Source organism: Muntiacus reevesi, chromosome 9 (genome assembly GCF_963930625.1).
Source record: "Muntiacus reevesi chromosome 9, mMunRee1.1, whole genome shotgun sequence".
NCBI lineage: Eukaryota > Metazoa > Chordata > Mammalia > Artiodactyla > Cervidae > Muntiacus > Muntiacus reevesi.
Genome location: NC_089257.1, coordinates 54,554,544 through 54,577,917, shown reverse-complemented (window position 1 = coordinate 54,577,917; position 23,374 = coordinate 54,554,544). Strand labels below are relative to the sequence as shown.

Sequence of the window (23,374 nt, the reverse complement as noted above, 5' to 3'; positions counted from 1 at the left end):
CACAGACTTTGCCTTGTCTTCACTATGATGGTGCCTCTTGAAAGCAACTACAAAACTCTCACTCATCATGTGTCTTGACTAATGATTTCCTTTAAAACAGACACAGCTGAGATGAAGAAACCAAGGAAATAGCCTCTAGATAACTGAAATAGGCCTCATAAAGGATCATTACTGCCGTCCTGACCATTATCAAGTTCTCACTCAATGTCTATAGCTCTTCATTCACACCCAGCTCTAATTGTTTGGCTGTTTTCTGTTTTTCCCCTGAGCATGTGTTAGTTGAAACTGTTGTTACAAAGACCATAAAATTCCTGATCATTATTCATAAATGCTCACTTGGTTTCTATTTATTCTGTATTTACACAGAAATTGGACAAGTTTCTTTCTGTTCACTTCAGTGCAGATTAGTTAAGTAAAGGTCATAAAAGATGCTTTTATAGTTCGTGATGTACATATAATATATAACAATAAATTTATAAAATATACATTACATAAAGTAAATGTATATAATAAATATGCAAATATATAGCTACATTTACAAGTTTGCACTTGCACTAACTGTCTATACTCAGGCTCTTCATTCCCATTCCATTCTATGAAGCTTGGTTTTTGTTGTTATTGTCTTGTTGTTAATGTCATTGCATACCCAATGAAAACAGGGATGAGTGTATTGTTGCAAAAGGCAGCTACAATGGCATCAGCAAGAAGTAATATTAATAGCTGCCAAATTGATGAGATGAAATAAACACATAATTATATGGCTATTTTACCTCAAAAAAGAAAGACAGTGTGATATCACATAATTCATGCCTATTGGCCTTACATGCCTTGAAAGTAGACAATTTAATCCCCAATACACTAAGTGATGTTCTTGTGATGGTACTGATAAATCTTCAAGAAAAGATTTAAACTACATTCAGTATATTCTTATTGGGACCCATGTCTTCCTGAGTTTCAATGATGGATCTGTCATTGGTGACCTTGAACAAGTTATTTTCCTCAGTTACCTCCTATGAACTAAGTCAAAATAGTTCCTATTTCCCTAAATAACTATAAGATTAAATGAGATTATGTACATAAACTGTTCAGTATAGTGTCTGGCACACAGTATTCAATAAATGTTGGATACTATAAATAAATAAATTCAATACTGTATACTCTTTTTAAGAAGCTTTAAGTGTATGCAATGCATTTTATCTAATTTTCCAAAAAAGTTGATATAATTTGGCACTTACAGGGGTAAGCTCTTATAATAATGACAATAATAGTTACCATCTTTGTGTGCCTCCAGGCTAAGCAATGCACCAGGTGTTTAATATGACGTTATAATCCTGCTGGGCAATGATGGTGCAACATAGCCAGGTATGGATCTGAGAAGTTTGGAGAAGGCAAATTTATTCTCTACTAGCCTTGGTGATTGATTTTAGTTTGAGCATTAAATACTTACAGATTGCCTTCTTCTTAAGAAAGCAGAAGAATGTGCCATGATTTTCTTTAGGTTACTATATTAAGCCAACATCATTTGGAACTAGAAGGAATAAACTTAAAAAAAAAAACTTTCTATTTTGTATTGGAGTATAGCCAATTAACGATATTGTGACAGTTTCAGGTAGACAGTCAAGGGACTCAGCCATACATACACACATGCATCCATTCTCCCCCAAACTCCCCTCCCAGCTAGGCTGCCACATAACATTGAGCAGAGTTCCATGTGCTATACCGTCCTTGTTGGTTATCCATTTTAAATATAGCAGTGTGTACATGTCAATCTAGAAAGGATAAGATTTGTTAGAAGAAGGAGGAGCAGGAAGAGGAGAAGGGGAGGAGGAGAGGGAGAAGAGGAGAGGAAAACAAGGTAGCATTCTTAAGTATCTGACCCATGACAAGTAATGTGTCTGGTCTTTAACATGAATTATCTTTATTCCTGCCAGGGAGCTATTATTATCCCCAATTTAGATGTGGATAAACTGTAGTTCAGGGAAATCATTATCTGCTCAGGGACAAAAAGTAAGTAATAAAGTCAAAACTCCAATCCAGTTGCATAAGACCGCATACTATTCCCAACCCCAGGTGACTCTAATTATAGAGGAAATCCTCTATATGCACCTTATGGCTCCCTGATAGTATCCATAAAGGAGTCGTCCCTGTAAGGAACTTTCTAGTACAACAGGAACCCATCCAGAGTAACTCCTTGACAAGACCAGTTGAATCTATCCATCTCTCAGACTGACCAGCCTGGCCCTCCTCAACCACACACTCACTCAGTTCTTGCCCTGGAAGCAAAATCATGTCCTAAAAATAATCTTTTGACCTAGGAAGGAATCTCTCCTGGTGCCTATAGCAAGCAGGAGCCTTTGGGGTTTGGAAAAGCAGTCCTAAGGGCAAGACAACTCAGCTCTGCAGGGGAACCAGCTAAACCCTCTCCTTTTCCAAGAATGATAGGCCAGGAAGACCCCACAGACATGATACCCCATTTCTTCCTTCTGCCACAGATGCCCTTCTCATTCTTTGCCTAACCTAAAATACAATATTGGTTCTAGGCTCTAACAACAGCTGCTGTGTTTTGCTGAAGGGACAGAGAATCATACATCAAAGCTCTGCAAGCCTGAAATGTTGTCTCTTGAGTACAGGGACATATTAGAAAGTATCCCCAAGCTTGGATAGTGGAAAGTCCCAGCAGTGGAGGGTGCTGGTGGTATGACATCCACTTTCCATGTTTTAACAATTCCCTATTTAACAACTGCCTACCCAAACTGTATACATCATTAAATATTTGATACAGGATAAAAATATAAAGCGAGCTTTTTCAGGTGGGTTTTAATCTGATGGTGGTTTAGTTGCTAAGTTGTGTCTGACTCTTACGATCACATGGACTGTAGCCTGCCATGTTCCTCCGTCTATGGGATTCTCCAGGCAAGAATACTGGGGTGGGTAGCCATTCCCTTCTTCAGGGGATCTTCCTGACCCTGGGATTGAACCTGAATCTCCTGCATTGCAGGCAGATTCCTTATCATCTGAACCACCAGAGAAGCCCTTCAGTTCAGTTCAGTTCAGTTCAGTTCAGTCGCTCAGTCGTGTCCGACTCTTTGCGACCCCATGAATCACAGCACGCCAGGCCTCCCTGTCCGTCACCAACTCCCGGAGTTTACTCAAACTCATGCCCATCGAGTTGGTGATGCCATCCAGCCATCTCATCCTCTGTTGTCCCCTTCCCCCCCTGCCCCCAATCCCTCCCAGCATCAGGGTCTTTTCCAATGAGTCAACTCTTCGCATGAGGTGGCCAAAGTACTGGAGTTTCAGCTTCAGCATCAGTCTGAGAAGCCCTTGCTGCTGCTAAGTCGCTTCAGTCGTGTCCGACTCTGTGCGACACCACAGACGGCAGCCCACCAGGATCCCCCGTCCCTGGGATTCTCCAGGCAGGAATACTGGAGTAGGTTGCCATTTCCTTCTCCAATGCATGAAAGTGAAAAGTGAAAGTGAAGTCGCTCAGTTGTGTCTGACTTGTAGCGACCCCATGGACAGCAGCTTACCAGGCTCTTCCATCCATGGGATTTTCCAGGCAAGAAAATCTTGCCTTCTCCCCAAGAAGTCCTGAGGGGGACACAATTAAAAACCTGTTTGGTCATGGTCAAAGGAGTCTAGCAGAGGTAGCTAAGACATGGGACTCAATGTCTAAGCACCAAATTCAGGATTTCATTGCATCATAATATCTGTCAAGACCTGGAGTTATGTGATACAAAGATGTCCATTTCCTATCTCTACTAGAGTTTCAAACTAAATTGGCACCAATTTGCTCAATAGTTCCCCATTTTATATAGTATATCTGAACAGGAATATTGATGGACACATGACAAATCAAAAGCAGGTAAGGGAAGAACATCTTATGCTTGAGATTTCATGATTCCTAGACACGACTATTGGGGGAGTGAATGCAGCCAGCCACACAGGCAGTAGATTTGGGTGGGAGTGGGGGGGGGGGGTGCCATTCCTAGCAGAAGAGGCACAGAGGATGGCCTCTGATGTAAAGAGTGATCTCCTTGCCCCCACCTGACATCCCATCAGGTGCACTCTCTTTTTAGACACTCTGTTACTTCCCCTCTAGCCACTTTCTGGCTCTGGCCCACCTACCCTAGGAGATTTCCTCAGTGCTCCAGCCCACAGCAGCCTCCCTTCTCAAAGCCCCAGCACTTACTGACCCTTTCAATCAGCCCAGCATTTACTTGTGGTAGGTAGAATAAGAACTTCCTCACTCCCAGAAGTCCACATCCTTGGAAATGCAAATATGTTACTTTACATGGCAAAAGAGACTTTGAAGATGTGATTCAACTAAGGACCTGGAGATGAAGACATTGACCTGGATAATAAGTGCTGTGCTATGCTTAGTCGCTCAAGGGAATAGTTGTTTTTCAATTCCATGCACTATAGCCTGCCAGGCTCCTCTGTCCATGGGAATTCTCTAGGTAAGAAGAGTACTGGAGTGGACTGCCATGCCCTCCTCCAGGGGATCTTGCCAACCCAGGGATTGAACCCAGGTCTCGCACACTGCAGGCAGATTCTTTACAGTCTGAGCCACCAGGAAGTCAAATGGTGAGTGACCTGGTATTAGGAACCATATTGTAATCTGGCAGAAAGTTTAAAGCACATTTGTGGAATATCAGAAATAGAAAGGAAGTTCAGAATCTCTCAGTCCAATAAATTGTTCACAAAAGTGGAAACAGAGGTGCAAATGTTTTACTTAAGTCACACCTTTTGAGTTAGGGGGTAGGAATTAGAATCCTAAATCAAGACCAGGAGCTGACTGTGGCTCAGATCATGAACTCCCTATTGCCAAATTCAGACTTAAATTGAAGAAAGTAGGGGAAACCAATAGACCATTCAGGTATGACCTAAATCAAATCCCTTATGATTATATAGTGGAAGTGGCAAATAGATTCAAGGGGTTAGATCTGATAGACAGAGTGCCTGAAGAACTATGGATGGAGGTTCATGACATTGTACAGGAGGCAGTGATCAAAATCATCCTTAAGGGGGGAAAAATGCACAAAGGCAAAACAGTTGTCTGAGGAGGCTGTACAAATAGCTGAGAAAAGAAGAAAAGCTAAAGGCAAAAGCAAAGGAGAAAAGGAAAGATATATCCATTTGAATGCAGAGTTTCAAAGAATAGTAAGGAGAGATAAGAAAGCCCTCCTCAGTGATCAATGCAAAGAAATAAAGAAAAACAATAGAATGGGAAAGACTAGAGATCTCTTCAAGAAAATTAGAGATACCAAGGGAACATTTCATGCAAAGATGGGCACAATAAAGGACAGAAATGGTATGGACCTAACAGAAGCAGAAGATATAAAGAAGAGGTGGCAAGAATACACAGAAGAACTATACAAAAAAGATCTTCATGACCCAGATAACCATGATGGTTAGAGCCTGGCTAGAGCCAGACATCCTGGAATGTGAAGTCAAGTGGGCCTTAGGAAGCATCAATACAAACAAAGCTAGAGGAGGAGATGGAATTCCAGTTGAGCTATTTCAAATCCTGAAAGATGATGCTGTGAACGTGCTGCACTCAATATGCCAGCAAATTTGGAAAACTCAGCATGGCCATAGGACTGGAAAAAGGTCAGTTTTCATTCCAATCCCAAAGAAGGGCAATGCCAAAGAACATTCAAACCATTGCACAATTGCACTCCTCTCACACTCTAGCAAAGCAATGCTCAAAATTCTCCAAGCCAGGCTTCAACAGTATGTGAATCGCGAACTTTCAGATGTTCAAGCTGAATGTAGAAGAGACAGAGGAACCAGAGATCAAATTGTCAACATCTGTTAGATCATCAAAAAAAGAAGAGAATTCCAGAAAAACATCTACTTCTGCTTTATTGACTATGCCAAAACCTTTGACTGTATGGATCACAACAAACTGTGGGAAATTCTACAAGAGATGGGAATACCAGACCACCTGACCTGCCTCCTGAGAAATCTGTTTGCAGGTAAAGAAAAAACAGTTAGAATTGAATATGGAACAACAGACTGGTTCCAAATTGGGAAAGGAGTACATCAGGGCTATATTTTGTCACCTGCTTATTTAACTTATGTGCAAAGCACATCACGCACAAAGCTAAGCTGGATGAAGCACAAGCTGAAATCAAGATTGCCAAGAGAAATATCAATAATCTCAGATATGCAGATACCACCCTTATGGCAGAAAGTGAAGAGGAACTAAAAAGCCTCTTGATGAAAGTGAAAGAGTACAGTGAAAAAGCTGGCTTAAAACTCAACATTGAAAAACCTAAGATCATGGCATCCAGTCCCATCACTTCATGGCAAATAGATGGGGAAACAATGCAAACAGTGAATGACTTTATTTTGTTGAGCTCCAAAATCACTGAAGATGGTGATTGCAGCCATGAAATTAAAAGATGCTTGCTCCTTGGAATAAAAGCTATGACCAACCTAGACAGCATATTAAAAACCAGAGCCATGACTTTGCCGACAAAGGTCCATCTAGTCAAAGCTATGGTTTTTCCAGTAGTCATGTATGGATGTAAGAGTTGGACTATAAAGAAAGCTGAGCACCGAAAAATTGATGCTTCTGAACTGTGGTGTTGGAGAAGACTCTTGAGAGTCCCTTGAACTGCAAGGAGATCCAACCAGTCCATCCTAAAGGAAATCAGTCCTGAATATTCATTGGAAGGACTGATACTGAGGCTGATACTCCAATACTTTGGTCACCTGATGTGAAGAACTGACTCATTAGAAAAGACCCTGATGCTGGGAAAGGTTGAAGGTAGGAGAAGGGGATGACAGAGGATGAGATGGCTGGATGGCATCACTGACTCCATGGACATGAGTTTAAGCAAGCTTCAAGAGTTGGCGATGGACAGGAAAGGCTGGCATGCTGCAGTTCATGGGGTTGCAAAGAGTCAGACACAGCTGAGTGACTGAACTGAACTGAATCTTGACTCCAAGCACACTTTTCACTACCCCCTCCCCTGACTGCATCTACTGGCAAAGTAAAACAATCTACAAAATCAACCACAGTGTAAGAGAAGGTGAAACAATGAGTAATCCAAAAGTGAAGAAATTTACTCATCTGGATTGGTTTAGGTTTGGGTTTTATTCTTTAGCAGTCTACCTATCTTAAATGACAGCACCAATGTGTAATTTCCTTCTGCAAAACTGTCAATCTTCTAAATGTTGGGCCAGTAATTGGGGGGCAGGAGAAGAAGGGGACGACAGATGATGAGATGGCTGGATGGCATCACAGACTCGATGGGCATGAGTTTGAGTGAACTCCGGGAGTTGGTGATGGACAGGGAGGCCTGGCGTGCTGTGATTCATGGGGCTGCAAAGAGTCAGACATGACTGAGCGACGGAACTGACTGACTAACTGACTCACCTGGTCATTGAGCCTCACTACAAATCACATTAGCCCTGAAGTAAGCAGACATGCCCATGTTGTCCTCCGAGTCCTCAGAGGACCAGACCTCTTATCAGATGTAACAGAGACAAGCCATGTTCAGGTACCTCAAGCCTCAGTGGCACCTGGAAATATAATAAAGTCAAGCCAAATACTCTTACTATGTTCTTGCCAATAAAACAAAGAAAATACAATCCATTTTTAAACTGTTGGGGCTATGAGAGATATTGTATACATGGAGGCTGGCACACAGCTGAAACTCAATTGATGACATTAAAATATTTATATATTTTTCTTTTGTTTTATACATAACTTTTCATATCCACTGCACATGCAGCATCTTTTAGATAATTTTATATCTAGGTTATTAATAAAACATTGATGTTCCCTTTCTCCAGTGTTTACATAGATCCACTTGTTTTGAAGGTCTCAGCAAGGGGCTTCCCTGGTGGCTTAGTGGTAAAGAATCTGCCTGCCAGTGTAGAGGATACAGGTTCAATCCCTGGTCTGGGACAATCCCACATGCTGTGGAGCAACTAAATCCATGAGCCACAACTACACAGCCAAAAATAAACAAATACAATTTTAAAGAGAATAAAGATCTTAGCAAAATCCCCACCAGGATTTACATCCTTCCTGTCTTTGGCAACCACTTCTGTTCTTGCTCCCCCAGTAGTGGTTTTTTAAAACTCTAAACATGCTTTAGGGAAATGATTCAGAAGCTTCGTATCTCTTCCCATGCTGATTAATATAAAAAAGTTTTGGTTCATGCCCTTCTTTATACAACACAATCAACTTATTAAGACTTTTTTTTTTTAGAGACATTTTCAGTTCACAAGAAAGTCCAGAGGAAGGTACAGAGACTTTCCATATTCCTCCTGCATTCATACATGCATAGCCTCCCCCAGTATTAAGAACACCCACCAGAGTGGTACATATGTTACAACAACACTGACATCATAGTTACTCAGTCTATATTTAACCTTAGAGTTAATGCTTACTGTTGTATATGCTATGGGTTTGGACAAATATGTAAGGACATGTATCCATCCCAAGTAAGACGGTAGGTGTTGTGAGAGGGCATCAGAGGGCAGACACACTGAAACCATAATCACAGAAAACTAGCCAATCTGATCACACCAACCGCAGCCTTGTTTAACTCAATGAAACTAAGCCATGCCACGTGGGGCTACTCAAGACGGACGGGTCATGGTGGAGAGGTCTGACAGAATGTGGCCCATTGGAGAAGGGAATGGCAAACCACTTCAGTATTCTTGCCTTGAGAACCCCATGAACAGTATGAAAAGGCAAAATGATAGGATACTGAAAGAGGAACTCCCCAGGTTGGTAGGTGCCCAATATGCTACTGGAGATGAGTGAAGAAATGACTCCAGAAAGAATGAAGGGATGGAACCAAAGCAAAAACAATATCCAGTTGTGGATGTGACTGGTGATAGAAGCAAGGTCCGATGCTGTAAAGAGCAATAGTGCATAGGAAACTGGAATGCTAGGTCCATGAATCAAGGCAAATTGGAAGTGGTCAAACAGGAGATGACAAGAGTGAACGTCAACATTCTAGGAATCAGCGAACTAAAATGGACTGGAATGGGTGAATTTAACTCAGACAACCATTATATCTACTACTGTGGGTAGGAATCCCTTAGAAGAAATGGAGTAGCCATCATGTTCAACAAAAGAGTCCAAAATGCAGTACTTGGATGCAATCTCAAAAACGACAGAATAATCTCTGTTCATTTCCAAGGCAAACCATTTGAGACCACAGTAATCCAAGCCTATGCTCCAACCAGTAATGCTGAAGAAGCTTAAGTTGAACGGTTCTATGAAGACCTACAAGACCTTTTAGAACTAACACCCAAAAAAGGATGTCCTTTTCATTATAGGGTACTGGAATGCAAAAGGAATAAGTCAAGAAACACCTGGAGTAAGAGGCAAATTTGGCCTTGGAGTACGGAATGAGGCAGGGCAAAGATTAATAGAGTTTTGCCAAGAGAACGCACTGGTCATAACAAACACCCTCTTCCAACAACACAAGAGAAGACTCTACACATGGACATCACCAGATGGTCAACACTGAAATCAGATTGATTATATTGTTTGCAGCCAAAGATGGAGAAGCTCTATAGAGTCAGCAAAAATGAGACCGGGAGATGACTGTGGCTCCAATCATTAACTCCTTATTGCTAAATTCAGACTTAAATTGAAGAAAGTAGGGAAAACCACTAGACCATTCAGGTATGACCTAAATCAAATCCCTTATGATTATACAGTGGAACTGAGAAATAGATTTAAGGGACTAGATCTGATAGACAGACTGCTTGGTGAACTATGGACGGAGGTTTGTGACATTGTATAGGAGATAGGGATTAAGACAATTCCCATGGAAAAGAAATGCAAAAACGCAAAATGGCTGTCTGAGGAGGCCTTACAAATAGCTGTGAAAAGAAGAGAAGAGAAAAGCAAAGGAGAAAAGGAAAGAGATTCACATTTGAATGCAGAGTTCCAAAGAATAGCAAGGAGAGATAAGAAAGCCTTCCTCAGCGACCAATGCAAAGAAATAGAGGAAAACAATAGAATGGGAAAGACTAGAGATCTCTTCAAGAAAATTAGAGATATCAAGGGAACATTTCATGCAAAGACAGGTTTGATAAAGGACAGAAATGGAATGGACCTAACAGAAGCAGAAGATATTAAGAAGAGGTGGCAAGAATACACAGAAGAACTGTACAAAAAAGATCTTCACGACCCAGATAATCACAATGCAAAGATCACTCACCTAGAGTCAGACATCCTGGAATGTGAAGTCAAGTGGACCTTAGAAAGCATCTCTACGAACAAAGCTATTGGAGGTGATGGAATTCCAGTTGAGCTATTTCAAATCCTGAAAGATGATGCTGTGAAAGTGCTGCACTCAATATGCCAGCAAATTTGGAAAGCTCAGCAGTGGCCATAGGACTGGAAAAGGTCAGTTTTCATTCCAATCCCAAAGAAAGGCAATGCCAAAGAATGCTCAAACTACCACACAATTGCACTCATCTCACACGCTAGTAAAATAATGCTCAAAATTCTCCAAGCCAGGCTTCAGCAATACATGAACTGTGAACTTCCAGATGTTCAAGCTGGTTTTAGAAAAGGCAGAGGAACCAGAGCTCAAATTAACAACATCTGTTGGATCATTGAAAAAGCAAGAGAGTTCCAGAAAAACATCTATTTCTGCTTTATTGACTATGCCAAAGCCTTTGACTGTGTGGATCACAATAAACTGTGGAAAATTCTGAAAGAGATGGGAATACCAGACCACATGATCTGCCTCTTGAGAAACCTATATTTAGGTCAGGAAGCAACAGTTAGAACTGGACATGGAACAACAGACTGGTTCCAAATAGGAAAAGGAGTAACATCAAGGCTGTATATTGTCACCCTGCTTATTTCACTTATATGCAGAGTACATCATGAGAGACGTCTGGTTGGATGAAGCACAAGCTGGAATCAAGATTGTCAGGAGAAATATCAATAACCTCAGATAAGCAGATGACAACACCCTTATGGCAGAAAGTGAAGAGGAACTAAAAAGCCTCTTGATGAAAGTGAAAGAGGAGAGTGAAAAAGTTGGCTTAAAGCTCAACATTCAGAAAACAAAGATCATGGCATCTGGTCCCATCACTTCATGGCAAATAGATGGGAAAACAGTGGAAACAGTGTCAGACTTTATTTTGGGGGGCTCCAAAGTCACTGCAGATGGTGATTGTAGCCATGAAATTAAAAGACACTTACTCCTTGAAAGGAAAGTTATGACCAACCTAGACAGCATATTAAAAAGCAGAGACATTACTTTGCTAGCAAAGGTCTGTCTAGTCAAGGCTATGGTTTTTACAGTGGTCATGTATGGATGTGAGAGTTGGGCTATAAAGAAGGCTGAGCGCCGAAGAATTGATGCTTTTGAACTGTGGTGTTGGAGAAGACTCTTGAGAGTCCCTTGGACTGTAAGGAGATCCAACCAGTCCACCTGAAAGGAGATCAGCCCTGGGTGTTCATTGGAAGGACTGATGCTGAAGCTGAAACTCCAATCCTTTGGCCACCTCATGCGAAGAGCTGACTCATTTGAAAAGACCCTGATGCTGGGCGGGATTGGGGGCAGGAGGAGAAGGGGATGACAGAGGATGAGATAGCTGGATGGCATCACTGACTTGATGGACATGAGTTTGAGTAAACGCCAGGAGTTGGTGATGGACAGGGAGGCCTGGCGTGCTGCGATTCATGGGGTTGCAAAGAGTCAGACACGACTGAGCGACAACTGAACTGGACTGATGTATCCATCACTAGAGTAACATAAAATGTATTTTCACTGTCTTAAGAAAAAATCCTCTCTTCTCCACATATTCATCCCTCTTTATGGTTCTTTCTTTGGATTTCCATCTCTCTGCTTACATTTTTGTCCATCTGTTCTTACATGCTGTCTACTTGACAGTCCTTAGCATATTAATCATGGTTGTTTTAAATTCCCAGTCTAAGGCCATAACTGTGCCATGTCTGCTTCTGATCTTTGCTCTGACTACTCATGTTGTGTTTTTTGCCTCTTAGTATCTCTTTAATTTTCTTTCCTAATAGCCGGACATTATGTATAGGATAAGAGAAACTGCTGTAAATAGGCTGTGAGTAAGGTGGCAGTGAAGTCTGTGCACAGGGGACGGTTTCCATAGTCCTATAATTAGGTCTTGGTCTTTTGGGGAGCCTATGTTTCCAGACTGTGAATTTCACAGGTGTTTCTCAGTCTTTTTTTTCCTCCCCTTTTAGGTAAAGGAGGTAACTAGAGTGTCCTAGAGTTGAATGTTTCCCTTCTCCTACTTGCAAGGCTAGAACTGAAGTTAGCTGGAAATTTCCCATGCCCCCAGGTTACTTAGGCTCTGATAGCATTCCAGCAAGTTAGGCTCTGGTTAACTAGTTTCTCCTGAAGGCAGACCTTGTTAAGAAAAACAGATGCTCTGGTGTATTTCAAAATGGTTCCTTTTCTTCTCCCCCTCCTAGAAGCATGAAGAAACTTTTCTCCCATATTTACTGTGAGAACATGGGCTCCTGGAGGTAAATCTCAGATAATTGCAGGGCGGGAAGGTGGGTTTTTAACTTTCAGAGTTTTTTACACTGAGCCTCCAGCAATTTGTCAGTTATAGTTCACGTTTTCCTACTCTGGCACTAGTTTCAAGTGAGTCTACCCTTGTGTCTGGTAAGTATTTATCTGTATATCATTCCAATCTTGGGGGCAGAAATTTGCCCTTTTGGTCTTTACTTCTTCTAGGGATCCTTGAAGAGTTGTTGATTTTTTACTCTGTTCAGCTTTTTATTTGTATTTATGACTTCTAAACTTCTCTGTGGCATTTTCAGTTGAAATTCTTCAGTTAGCTTTAAAAAATGAAAAAGATCTCCAAAAAAAATTTAACACTCAGGGTGGCAAAACTTGTTTCACTTTTATGTATGTATACATATTATATATGTGTGTGTGTTTGTTGGATTGTGATATAAAATGTATCTTTTTTAGATCAAAGAAGGCTGCAGGCCATTGTGGTCAATTATACTGGCAAATAAAAGCACAAATTAACCTTAAAAAAAAAGAAACTCTTCAGTTAATTTGATAGCTACAAATTTCCCCCAGACTGAAGCAAAAAATTGTGTGTTGTTGCTACTGTTGCTAGGGACTTCCCAGGTGGCGCCAGTCATAAAGAACCCACCTGCCAACACTGGAGATGCAAGAGAGGAGGTTTGATCCCTGGGTGGGGAAGATCCCCTGGAGAAGGAAATGGCAATCCACTCCAACCTGGGAAATCTTATGGAGGAGCCTGGCAGGCTACAGTCAGTGGAGCAGTAAAGAGTCAGACACACATGACTGAGCACACACACACACACACACACACTGCTGCTAAGGTTGTTAACTGTTGTGATTTTGCTGTTGTTGTTGAATCTGTATTATACATGAATTGTAAAGAATTAAAGGAATAAGTTTTTAGGTGTAAACCTTTTGACTGCATGGAAACTCCAATAAGAATTTTCAACTATTAATACATTGAGTCTCTGTCACATCCTGATAAACCATCTTTTTTAAAAATTTTAAGTCAAAAAGCACAGAAATCTAATTTTAAAGAATGGAAATAGGCATTAAAGTGAGAGGTTATAAAAAAAAAAAAGTGAGAGGTTATTAGAGTGTTAAAACTTTTTTTTTTTTTTTTTACAAACCAGATTGTTTCTAACTGATCCTGATTTTCAAGTTTAAAAGTTTTGAAATAAGATTATAAAATCAGGAACCAAATAGTCAATGGCTATTTTTAAATTAGCATTTTCCTTGGCACCTTTGCTAGATCGTTTTCTCTTTACTGTTGTCCTGAGATGGTTCAGAGAGGGCTGGATACAATCACAAACAATTTGTGATCAATCGGGTAGGTATAAAATTCCCAAAGTTCACTTCATAAATCAGGAATGCACTCAGAGGAGAATGGTTTTGTATCCCACACTAGGAGATCCTAGATTTTAGAGGAAACCCTAGGGGAAATCATTATTTACCTGTCTCATTCCTAGAAACTTCTATCAGGAAACTGTATATATCAAATAAAATAAGAGAGAAGTTTGACTGAAATGTTTGCGCTCACAATTTGGGAATCTCTAACGAGGTCCAGATTATCTGCAGACTGGGGTTAGAGATTTGTCATAGTGGTGAGACTGGCTGGTGAATTTACCCCAGTGGATTAATTTCCATTCGTTCACTCAATAAACATCTGCCGAGTGCTGACTAGTGAGCCAGATGTGTTCAGTGACAAAGAAAAGGACAATGTTTAATAAACCTTAACACTCAGCAAGGACTTCCCTGGTGGCTCAGACAGTAAAGCGTCTGCCTACAATGCTGGAGACCCGGTTTCAATCCCTGGGCGGGGAAGATCCCCTGGAGAAGGAAATGGCAACCCAATCCAGTTTTCTTGCCTGGAAAATCCCATGGACGGAGGATCCTGGTAGGCTACAGTTCATGGGGTTGCAAAGAGTCAGACAGGACTGAGCGACTTCACTTTTCTCTTTCACTTAACACTCAGCTCAGCTTGAGGCACTCAGAAAGTGCTTGAGGGAAGAATTAATCTCAGTCGCTCCCTATCTAGAGAGACTGACATTAAAGTAAAGCCTGTAATAGCCAGAGGCTATGCTAGCACCCTCTATGGTGCAGACCCTGCTTCCTGTTCAGGCACCAACAGCCCATCCTCTGTAGCCTGCAAAGATTTCAGAGTGAGGAATGGATGTTTGCTTTGAAGACTGAAGACATGGCAGTCATTGGTGGAGCTCCAGCCCACAAAGTAACCTAGTTACAAAATCAGCTTCTAAAGTCGTCTTTGCAGTCACTTTGCAGTCACCATGGCGCTGGTGAAACCTGTGGTTCTCTCATCAGGAAAATGCAATCCAGGTAAACACATACTAACAAATGATTTCAGAAGGTTCATATATGAGAAACCTCTTTCTTTGGAAGTCATATCCAAGAGTATTCGGCACCTAAGAGTCAGACTCAACTAAATGGCAGAGCCCAATTTATACTGCCACAAGCACCTACTAAGCGCCCTTCACCAATTTAGACGCAAATCTGTATGCACGCCTAGGCAAGGCAACTGCTAAGCCCCCAAACTCCCATCTGGGTCGCAGCTCCAGGGCACACTGAGCCTGCAATTCGCCATTCTGACCCCTCCCCCGGTTCTGCCCACCTTTCCCAGCTCTGTGCTCAAGCCAGCAGCACGCAACCAACGAGTTCTCCCATTTCCCTGCCCCCCTTCCCCGCCCCCGCCCTGCCAATTGACCCTCAGGCGACTGAGTTTTAGATACTCCGTTCCCCAGCCCCGAGGTTTTTATTTTTCTTGCATCAGTCCCACTCCTGGGTTAAGAAGCAGAAAACTGGAGTAAGGCCTCTTGGAAGTTAGGTGTTCTGAACCCTGAGACCACCAACCTGAAAGGGGAAGAGGTGTGGCGCGAGGGCCGTGTATCGAAGAATATACTGTGGTTTCTGAACCCTGGTCTGGGACGTGGACCTGTGGCCTGGGCCACTCATCACACGCCCGCGCTGGTTCCGGCTCTGTCTGGCAGAATCACCTAGCTGGGGTCCTTGCAGCCCACCGTTGGCCCGCGATGTGGCCGATGGGCTCGCAGTGCTGGGGCATTTGTATGGGAAACAGCAGATTGCGCATGTGCAGTAGACTGGCGCCCCTGTAGCCCGGGAGCAGCCCTCTGTATTCTCTTAGGGCCGTCAAAGAGGGCTTGGAGTCGAAAAGTCAGGCAGAGGGCTCTGCAGCTGAGTTGTGGAGGGAGTCCGAAGGTCAACATGCTGCTTAATTGGGTGTTACTGCGGTCATGTGCATAGGAACCCAAGACACTTGGGACTGAACAAAGTAAACCCGTGTGGATGCCCCTGTGCGCCCGTGTTGTTTTACAAGTTCCGGTGGTGTGAAAGTGGGCACGCATTTAGAGGCAGTAATGAGCCTGTGTGTGGGTAAGAGTATGACTGGAAGTGCGAAGTGAGGAGGGTGAGAGTGCAGAGCTGGAATCACTTGCCATCGGGATATTTTGGCACGAAGCACATGGAAACCGCGGGGACATCGGGAAATAGATTGGGCCGGTGAGAGATGATGGATGGCTGGTGAGGAAGGGGAAGGATCAGTATATGCCTCGAGGTTTAGGAAACATCTATGCCTTACATCTCCCCGCTGAGTGCCAGCGGGGCACCCAGGTCTTCTTACCTGTATGTTTGGACCACCCATTGCGAGTCCAGGCAGAAAACGAAGTGGAAATTTCCATAGTATGGGTTGCAGTCGTACGGAATCCCCTATGCGGACCAGGAAACTCTTCTAGATCCCCACCTAGGAGGGAAAGAGTTTCTAGCTTGACTCTCCCTCAGACACACGAACACAACCCAATCGCAAAAATGGAAGATAGGGTGTTCAGAGCGCTGTAAGGCTAGACTGGGATCAGTTGCCTTTCGCTAGAAACGCCGGATACCAAAATAAAGATCATTTGAGTTTTTTTATTTAAAAAAAAGAAAAGTTTTCAAGATGGGAATGTAGCCCCCATCTCAAAGATAAGTGTGTTGAAACACTGAGAATTTATTTGCTATGATCTTACTAGCTCATATTGGCACAGCTGGTACTGACTTCAGGTCTGACAAAGTCCTTGCACCCTCATTTCTTGATTCCCAGAAGCCCCATCCCTCTGTGTATCGTTCTAGCTGCCTGAATCAGACACCCTAGCTTGGGGACAGAATCCTCCACTCTGCTGTACATTAACCCTCCAAGCATCACTTGGGATACTGTCAGACTACAGGGCAGCCAGGATTCCTTGTAATGTTGGACGCTGCCCTACAAGATCGCCGCACAGTTGGGGATGGAGTAGGACGTGTTCAAAACTCGAGGAACTGAACAGGTGAAATTTACCGTGACGTCAATTTGTACTCAAATTCCTGGTCACTTTTAAGTGTATTCTTTTTTGGGTCCCTACCAACCCTCCCACCCCTGCCATTAGTGATCTAAATGCAAATACACTTGGGGTGGGCTTGCTGGATGTTCCAGGCTCTGGACGCAAGTGGTGACACCATCATTCTGGGGCTTCAGGATCCTTCCCGTCATTGGTTGCCTGGAGCTCTTGGACCACCCCAGACGCAGAGCTGCGGAAATAAGAGCAGCTGCTGGTGCTGGAGGCATCAGAGGCAGGCGTTACCAGATCGTGTCACTTCTGCAGTGCCATCGCCTACCGCCAAGGCTACAGTAACTGCTCCCTCCTCTGCTTCAAGCCGTCCTGCTCCTGTTGCCAGGTAAGTCTGGAGACTCCAGCTTAGCTGGATTCTATTCTCTCCCCCTCTCTTCCCTTTCTTCATTACTTTTTCTTACCTGATCCCCTTTCCGGTATCAAGAGTGCCGGTCCACGTTCTCATCACGCTGTGTCACTCCGCGGTTCTTCCCAAGGATTCCTCCACACAGGTAACACTGAACGGTCTCAGTTCCTGGACTTTGTGCTCCACTCTCCCCTTGCCACAGCAGGCTCCAGGCTCGCTTTCTCCCGCTGCACACGTGCGTAGGTCAATTTCTATATTTTGGAGCTCTCCAGGTGCCACCCACAGAACAGGACGCAGGAATAACTTTGTGCAGACCGAGGGCTCTCGAATCACATCTCATGCCTAGTGGTCCGTGGGAAATGGGTTCAGAACTTGCGTGAAGGGTTCAGAACTTGGTCCAGCCAAAGTGGGTGGCAAACAGGTACAACGACTGAGGGGCAGGTAACTTAAACGCAAGCCCCAGTTGCAGGTTCTGGGAGCTTTTTTCCCAGTTTAAATTCTGGGTCCCAATTTGAGACTCTCCCAGCTTGCTTCTTACAGGATTCTCTTAGCCCTAGTGTGGAGTGGCTGACCGGTAGAATTTGGTTTTTTAATTCTCAGGGATTCCAACTTCTGTGATAAGTCCTTTCTAACCCCCTTCCCCAATGAGATATGAGGAAAAGCCCAGCACCAGCAGGACAGCTCTGGGTGGCCCAAAGGGGAAAGCTGTGGTGACAGGTACTCCCAGTCTGTCCTCCAGGAGCCCTGGCCAACAGGAAACGATGGTGAAGGGGAGTGAGATGTCCAGCCTGAAACCAGGATGCAAGGGTGTTAGAAGCGGAGGTAGGGGTAGAGCCCAGGTCTCTGGGTTCACAAAACGAACTGCTGCAGGTGGTGATGTCACTTTCCCCCTTGCAGAGAGGCGTCATGGGGTTCTGGAAGTTTCTGCCCTTCCTGGTCCTCGGCTTCCTGGTCATGTACCAGGCAGGCATGCTCCAGGCAGCACCGTTCAGGTAAGACAGTCCCGCCAGGTGCCCTCTCGCCTCCCATAAATCCTATGTTCTCAGTTGTGCTGTCCTGAATCTTTAACAACTGGCTCCTGGTGTGGGGGATGCATGGTGGTAATGTATGAATGTACACTTGTATAGAAAGCTCATCATAAACTTTTTATAACACAAGGATGTGTAGCACATAGTTTACAAATAGGCATGAGACAGTACTCATTATTATAAGTTTCATATAACTCATTGAACTTCATAACATACTTTTGTTGCCTTTACCAAATATTTGTATCTTGAGCAAAGAGAGTTGCTTATTTAACCATAATTTGAAAAATAGATTTTATCCTAATCTGCTAACTGCTTGGCCAATACATTTGTCATTAATCTGATGTGTGATCTAGTCATCTAGTTTCTCATCCTGATTCAAATTATATTTATTAAACTGAAACCATTTTCAGATTCAAACTATCATTATCATTTAATTTTTAACAATAGCTGCATTTAACACTGAGCTCATAAAGTTCCAGAAAATCTAACTATCAGTTTCCAGCAAACCATTTCTTGGAGGTCACACCAGAGCCTAACTCCTGGAGAAGCTACATTTTTGGATAGAAAATGGGCTCATTTCCTCCACTGACATTTGGAGCAGCCACATCCTCAGGGGAAGCTGCAGAAACCAGGAAACCTGGCTGCTTATCCTGAGGGTGGGGGTAGGTGGGGACTCAGAGCCAGTATTGGACTTGCTTCTTTCCCCTAGGTCAGCCTTGGAGAATGACTTTGATCCTGCTATACTCACAGAGAAGGAAATGTGCCGCCTATTGGCTGCAATGATGAACGACTATGTGCAGATCAAGACCAGCGAACTGAAGCGGGAGATAGAGAACTTCCGGTAAGGTTCTGCCCTCCACTCAGCTCTTACCCTCATCCCTGGCTTACCAGGAAGGGGTGTCCTGACAGGTAGGAGAGATCATAGCCAGGCAGGCAGCCAGCAAGCTGTCACTGTTCATGCCTGGGGTCCAGCTCTTCTACAGGCTCCACTGAAGACAAAGATCATGTGAAGGGACTATGGTTGCCCACATGTAAAAAGATGCCTTTCTGAAAGCAGTGGGGAAAGCTGTGGAATCGTTCACTCTGGAAATTGTCTGGCAGTCCAGTGCTTCCCTAGTGCCTCATTGGTAAAGAGTCTGCCTGCAATGCAGGAGGTCCAGGTTCAATCCCTGGTTGGGGAAGATCCTCTGGAGAAGGAAATGGAAACCCATTCCAGTCTTCTTGCCTGGAGAATCCCATGGACAGAGGAGCCTAGTGGGCTACAGTCCACGGGGTTGCAAGAGTCAGACATGACTTAGTCAGTAAACCTACCTACCTACCTACCTACCTACTGAGGAAACCTCCCAGTATTGGAGGAGTTTACCCTCATAAAGAAAACCCAGGGAATAAATCCCATGTATCTCAGGGGATTTAGAAATGTGGCCCCTCCTCATTAACCTGGACATGATATTCTTTCACACCTGCAAGGCATTGGCATTGCATATTTGCAAGGTGAAGCCAGAGCCCTTACAAAGGATGGTGTCAGGTAGTGCAGTGTCTGAGGTAGGTCTGGGGCCTTTAGATGTGTAGAATCTGTGGCCATGTGCATGTTCTCACTGGACCAGACACCCTTCCCTGTCCCCACCTCCCTGTGCACCCTGAGCTTTGAGTTCACACCAGCAGAGCCATGTATTGCACTTGCATCCACCCTGAGAACCTCTCTGCAGAGCAGGAAGGACTGAGCAGCATGTGGAATACCAGAAAAGGTCACCCCTTCCCCACCACAGCCCTGCCCCACTCTGCTCTGGCTCAGCGAACCTCTGAGTTCTCCTAGTGGAGGGTGTGTGAGCTGTGCCTCCTGCCTGCCCCTTCCACCTCTGCTCCAAGTGCTTCCTCCCTGGTCTAACCTTCTGCATGACTGCTTTCTGGGGCAGCCCTAGCACATGGTATTGTCTGGCTTGTCTTTTCCCTGCAGCCTGGATGGCTCTAGAGCTAAGCAGTGCAGTAATCTGAGTATCTATGTGCTGGGCATATACACACAGGACCTCAACAAGGTTTACATATTCTACTTAACTAAAACTGTGGTCAGAATGCCTGGAAAGAAATCAGTCATGGTCAGAGTTTTAGAGAAAAATCACAACACCTCACATTGCAAGTAAAAGTGTTAGTTGATCAGCCATGTCCGACTCTTTGTGATCCCATGGACTATAGCCCACCAGGCTCCTCTGTTTGTGGAATTCTCTAGGCAAAGATACTGGAATGAGTAGCCATTCCCTCCTCCAGGGGATCTTCACAACCCAGGGATCAAACCTAGTCTCCCAAATTGCAGGTAGATTCTTTACCATATGAGCCACCAGGGATTAGATAAAGACCATGACCCTCTCACATTGGCATGCCCCAAAGCGACTACTCCACCCCTTCCTCTCCTTTCCAATTTCTTTCTTCCTATAACTTGATGTATGTGATCTTCTCTGGTTGCTCTTTGGGCTGGTATCAGTGGCTTTCTTTAGAGCAGTGGATGTCTGGAACATCAGATGGGAGGAGGGAGGGCAGGTCTGAAGAGAATCAGGAAGAGATCATGAGAGAGCGGGTAGCCCCAGGAGTACCTGTGAATTTCATAGTATAGCTTCTCAACATGCCTGTCACTGGGGGAATAAACATACATTTCTAAAAACATCGAAAAAAAATAAAAAACATCGGAGTTGTGGTTTTCTCTCTAGCTACATCCATACTAGAAGGATTCAGGGACCTGTCTGGCAAGTAGCCTTAGCCCTGGGTAGCTGGGGTTAGGGCGTGGTGGGTGATCCCTGTGAGCAACCTCAGGTAGCAAAAACAGGAGCACTGAGGAGCTACATAGCACCCCTGGGACTTGATGCTACAAATTCACTTCCTCTTCCAGGGGGACAGGGGAGTTTTTCTTTTCCTAAGAACACTCAGTCCCTGTGAATGGAATGCATCCTTCAGACGGTCTTTAAGAATGAGGTTGGGTGTGGTACTGTAATCTCTCTAGTCACCTAAGCTTAGTTAAGTTTTCATTTGCATGCATGTTCAGTCATGTCTGACTCTTTGCAAGCCCATGGACTGTAACCCACCAGGTTCCTCTGTCCATGAGATTTTCCAGGCAAGAATGCTGGGGTGGGTTACCATTTCCTCCTCCAGGGAATTTTTCCGACCCAGGAGTTGAATCCACATCTCCTGCATCTTCTGCGTTGGATTTTTTTTTTTTTTTTTTAACCAAGGAGCCACATAGGAATCCCAAGTTTTTTACTTGCACAGAAGAGACTGGCTGCTATAGTTCTATGTTCCATGGCTTGTTGTCTAGAGTGGGTTTGGTTTTTCTGACACTCCTGTAAGTGGGAAATGATTGTGGCATTTTCTCTAATGCTCTATGATTTTCTGCTGTGATTTTGTGCTTAGGAGAAATATTTAAGGTTCATTGGTGCCTCTCAGAGCAGTAATTGTACTGTGGGGTAGCCCTTGCCCTCAACCTCTCACTGACAGACTTTCTCTTTTTCTCCATTCTGCAAATCAGCATCACTGCCCAGAAAAGATCCTGTAACAGGGCCACCTGCATGACCCGTAAGATGGCAGGCTCACTGAGCAGATCTGGGACTGAGATTAAGAGAAACTTCATGTTCACCAAAGTGGGCTCCAAAGCCTTTGGCCAGCGCTGCAGAGACCTTCAGGGCTGAGCAGTGAAATGACTCCAGGAAGAAAGGTAAGCATGTTAATACCTCAGATAGCAGGGCAAATGGCTGAGTATTACAGGAGTACAGCCCACACTCTTAACACCTCCTGGGCCTATATCATAAACAAATCCACAGCAGAGTTGCTGGCCCCAGTGTCCAGATACAGAACAGAGTCTGAATATATGAAACCCCTCTAAATTGGGTTCATTTCTATTTTCCAGTATCTCATCTTGACACTGAGAGGAAATATAGATCCTATTCATTTAAAATACTGTTCTTTGCAGTTGTAATTATTTAGTTTTTTATTTTGAAAGGCAGAGAGCCTTCCCTTTGGAGTAAGCCCTACAATGTCATGTACATTCAGAGTATAGACTTGGGTTCAAATACTTTGTTTGTCCTTACTAACTATGTAACCATGGAGCAGACCCAGTTACCACATGAGCCTTGGTTTCCCCATAGAACTTGAAGGCAACAATAGTACCCACCTTTCATCATTAATATAAAAAGTAATTGAGATAGTACATGACAAGAGCCTCATTATTAATAAGTACTAATATTCTAGCTCTTCTTTTTTTTCCTCCTAGGTCACCAAGAAGCTGAACTCCATCTCCTTTCATTTGCATGAAAGCAACTTATTGAAAAAAAAAACTGAATGGAAGACACACATATATGCATGCCTCTTGATACTGAAAACATTTCTTTTTGCTTAAAATAAAGGCAAATGCAGAATAAAATCATTGCAATTACCCAATGTGCATCTTTTTATATTTGATTCTGTATTCAGTAAATATGACACACATTTCATTGACTTAGCTGGTAGCAAACCTGGACCCTGTCAGCCAAACTGTCAGCTATTCTCCGAAACCTCAGGAGCACGAGGTCACTGATTTGTGGGTGTCTGGGGGTGCATAGCAATACCAAGCCTCAGTGGAACTCTTTGCTTAAAGAAATGTTTTTTATCTTGATGAAGTGCATTATGTGCTTCATCAAGATAAAAACATATTTTCAATACAGTTAAAAGGACAGTTGCTGTCCTATCTATGCTGTTTTTTCCATGAGAAACTCAGGGAACTGGGAATACTTTGTTGACCAGACTGGCTCAGATGAGGCAATGATACCATGCTTGGGAGGGGTTGTCAGCATCATGTACCCTCAGTGTCAAGTGAAAAACCCTTATTGGAATTAGAACCCTCGGCATCTCAAAGAGACATTCACATTTATTTTCAGGGAGTGCTCTGGTCCCCAGCCGCAGAGGTTATCTGTTCTCTTCTCCTTGACTCCGATTTCTCCTTACCCATCCCCCATTCCTGCTTTACCTCCCAATAGCCACTCTTCATACCCCCCACAGCCTGCAAAGCCCTTTAGAAGCAATGGCTTACAATCTGAAAAGGGGATCACAGACTGGTAGACC

At 43.6% G+C, this 23,374-nt stretch overlaps 1 protein-coding gene across 1 annotated transcript; it reads left to right on the top strand.

The window, feature by feature from the left end:
- The first annotated feature begins 18,173 nt into the window (after window positions 1–18,173).
- LOC136175943 (calcitonin receptor-stimulating peptide 2-like) lies at window positions 18,174–22,673 on the top strand. Its single transcript, XM_065946129.1, is given in 5 exon segments — window positions 18,174–18,259; window positions 19,005–19,136; window positions 21,807–21,958; window positions 21,961–21,992; window positions 22,548–22,673. Coding segments are annotated over 5 exon segments (528 nt in total).
- Window positions 22,674–23,374: the final 701 nt, after the last annotated feature.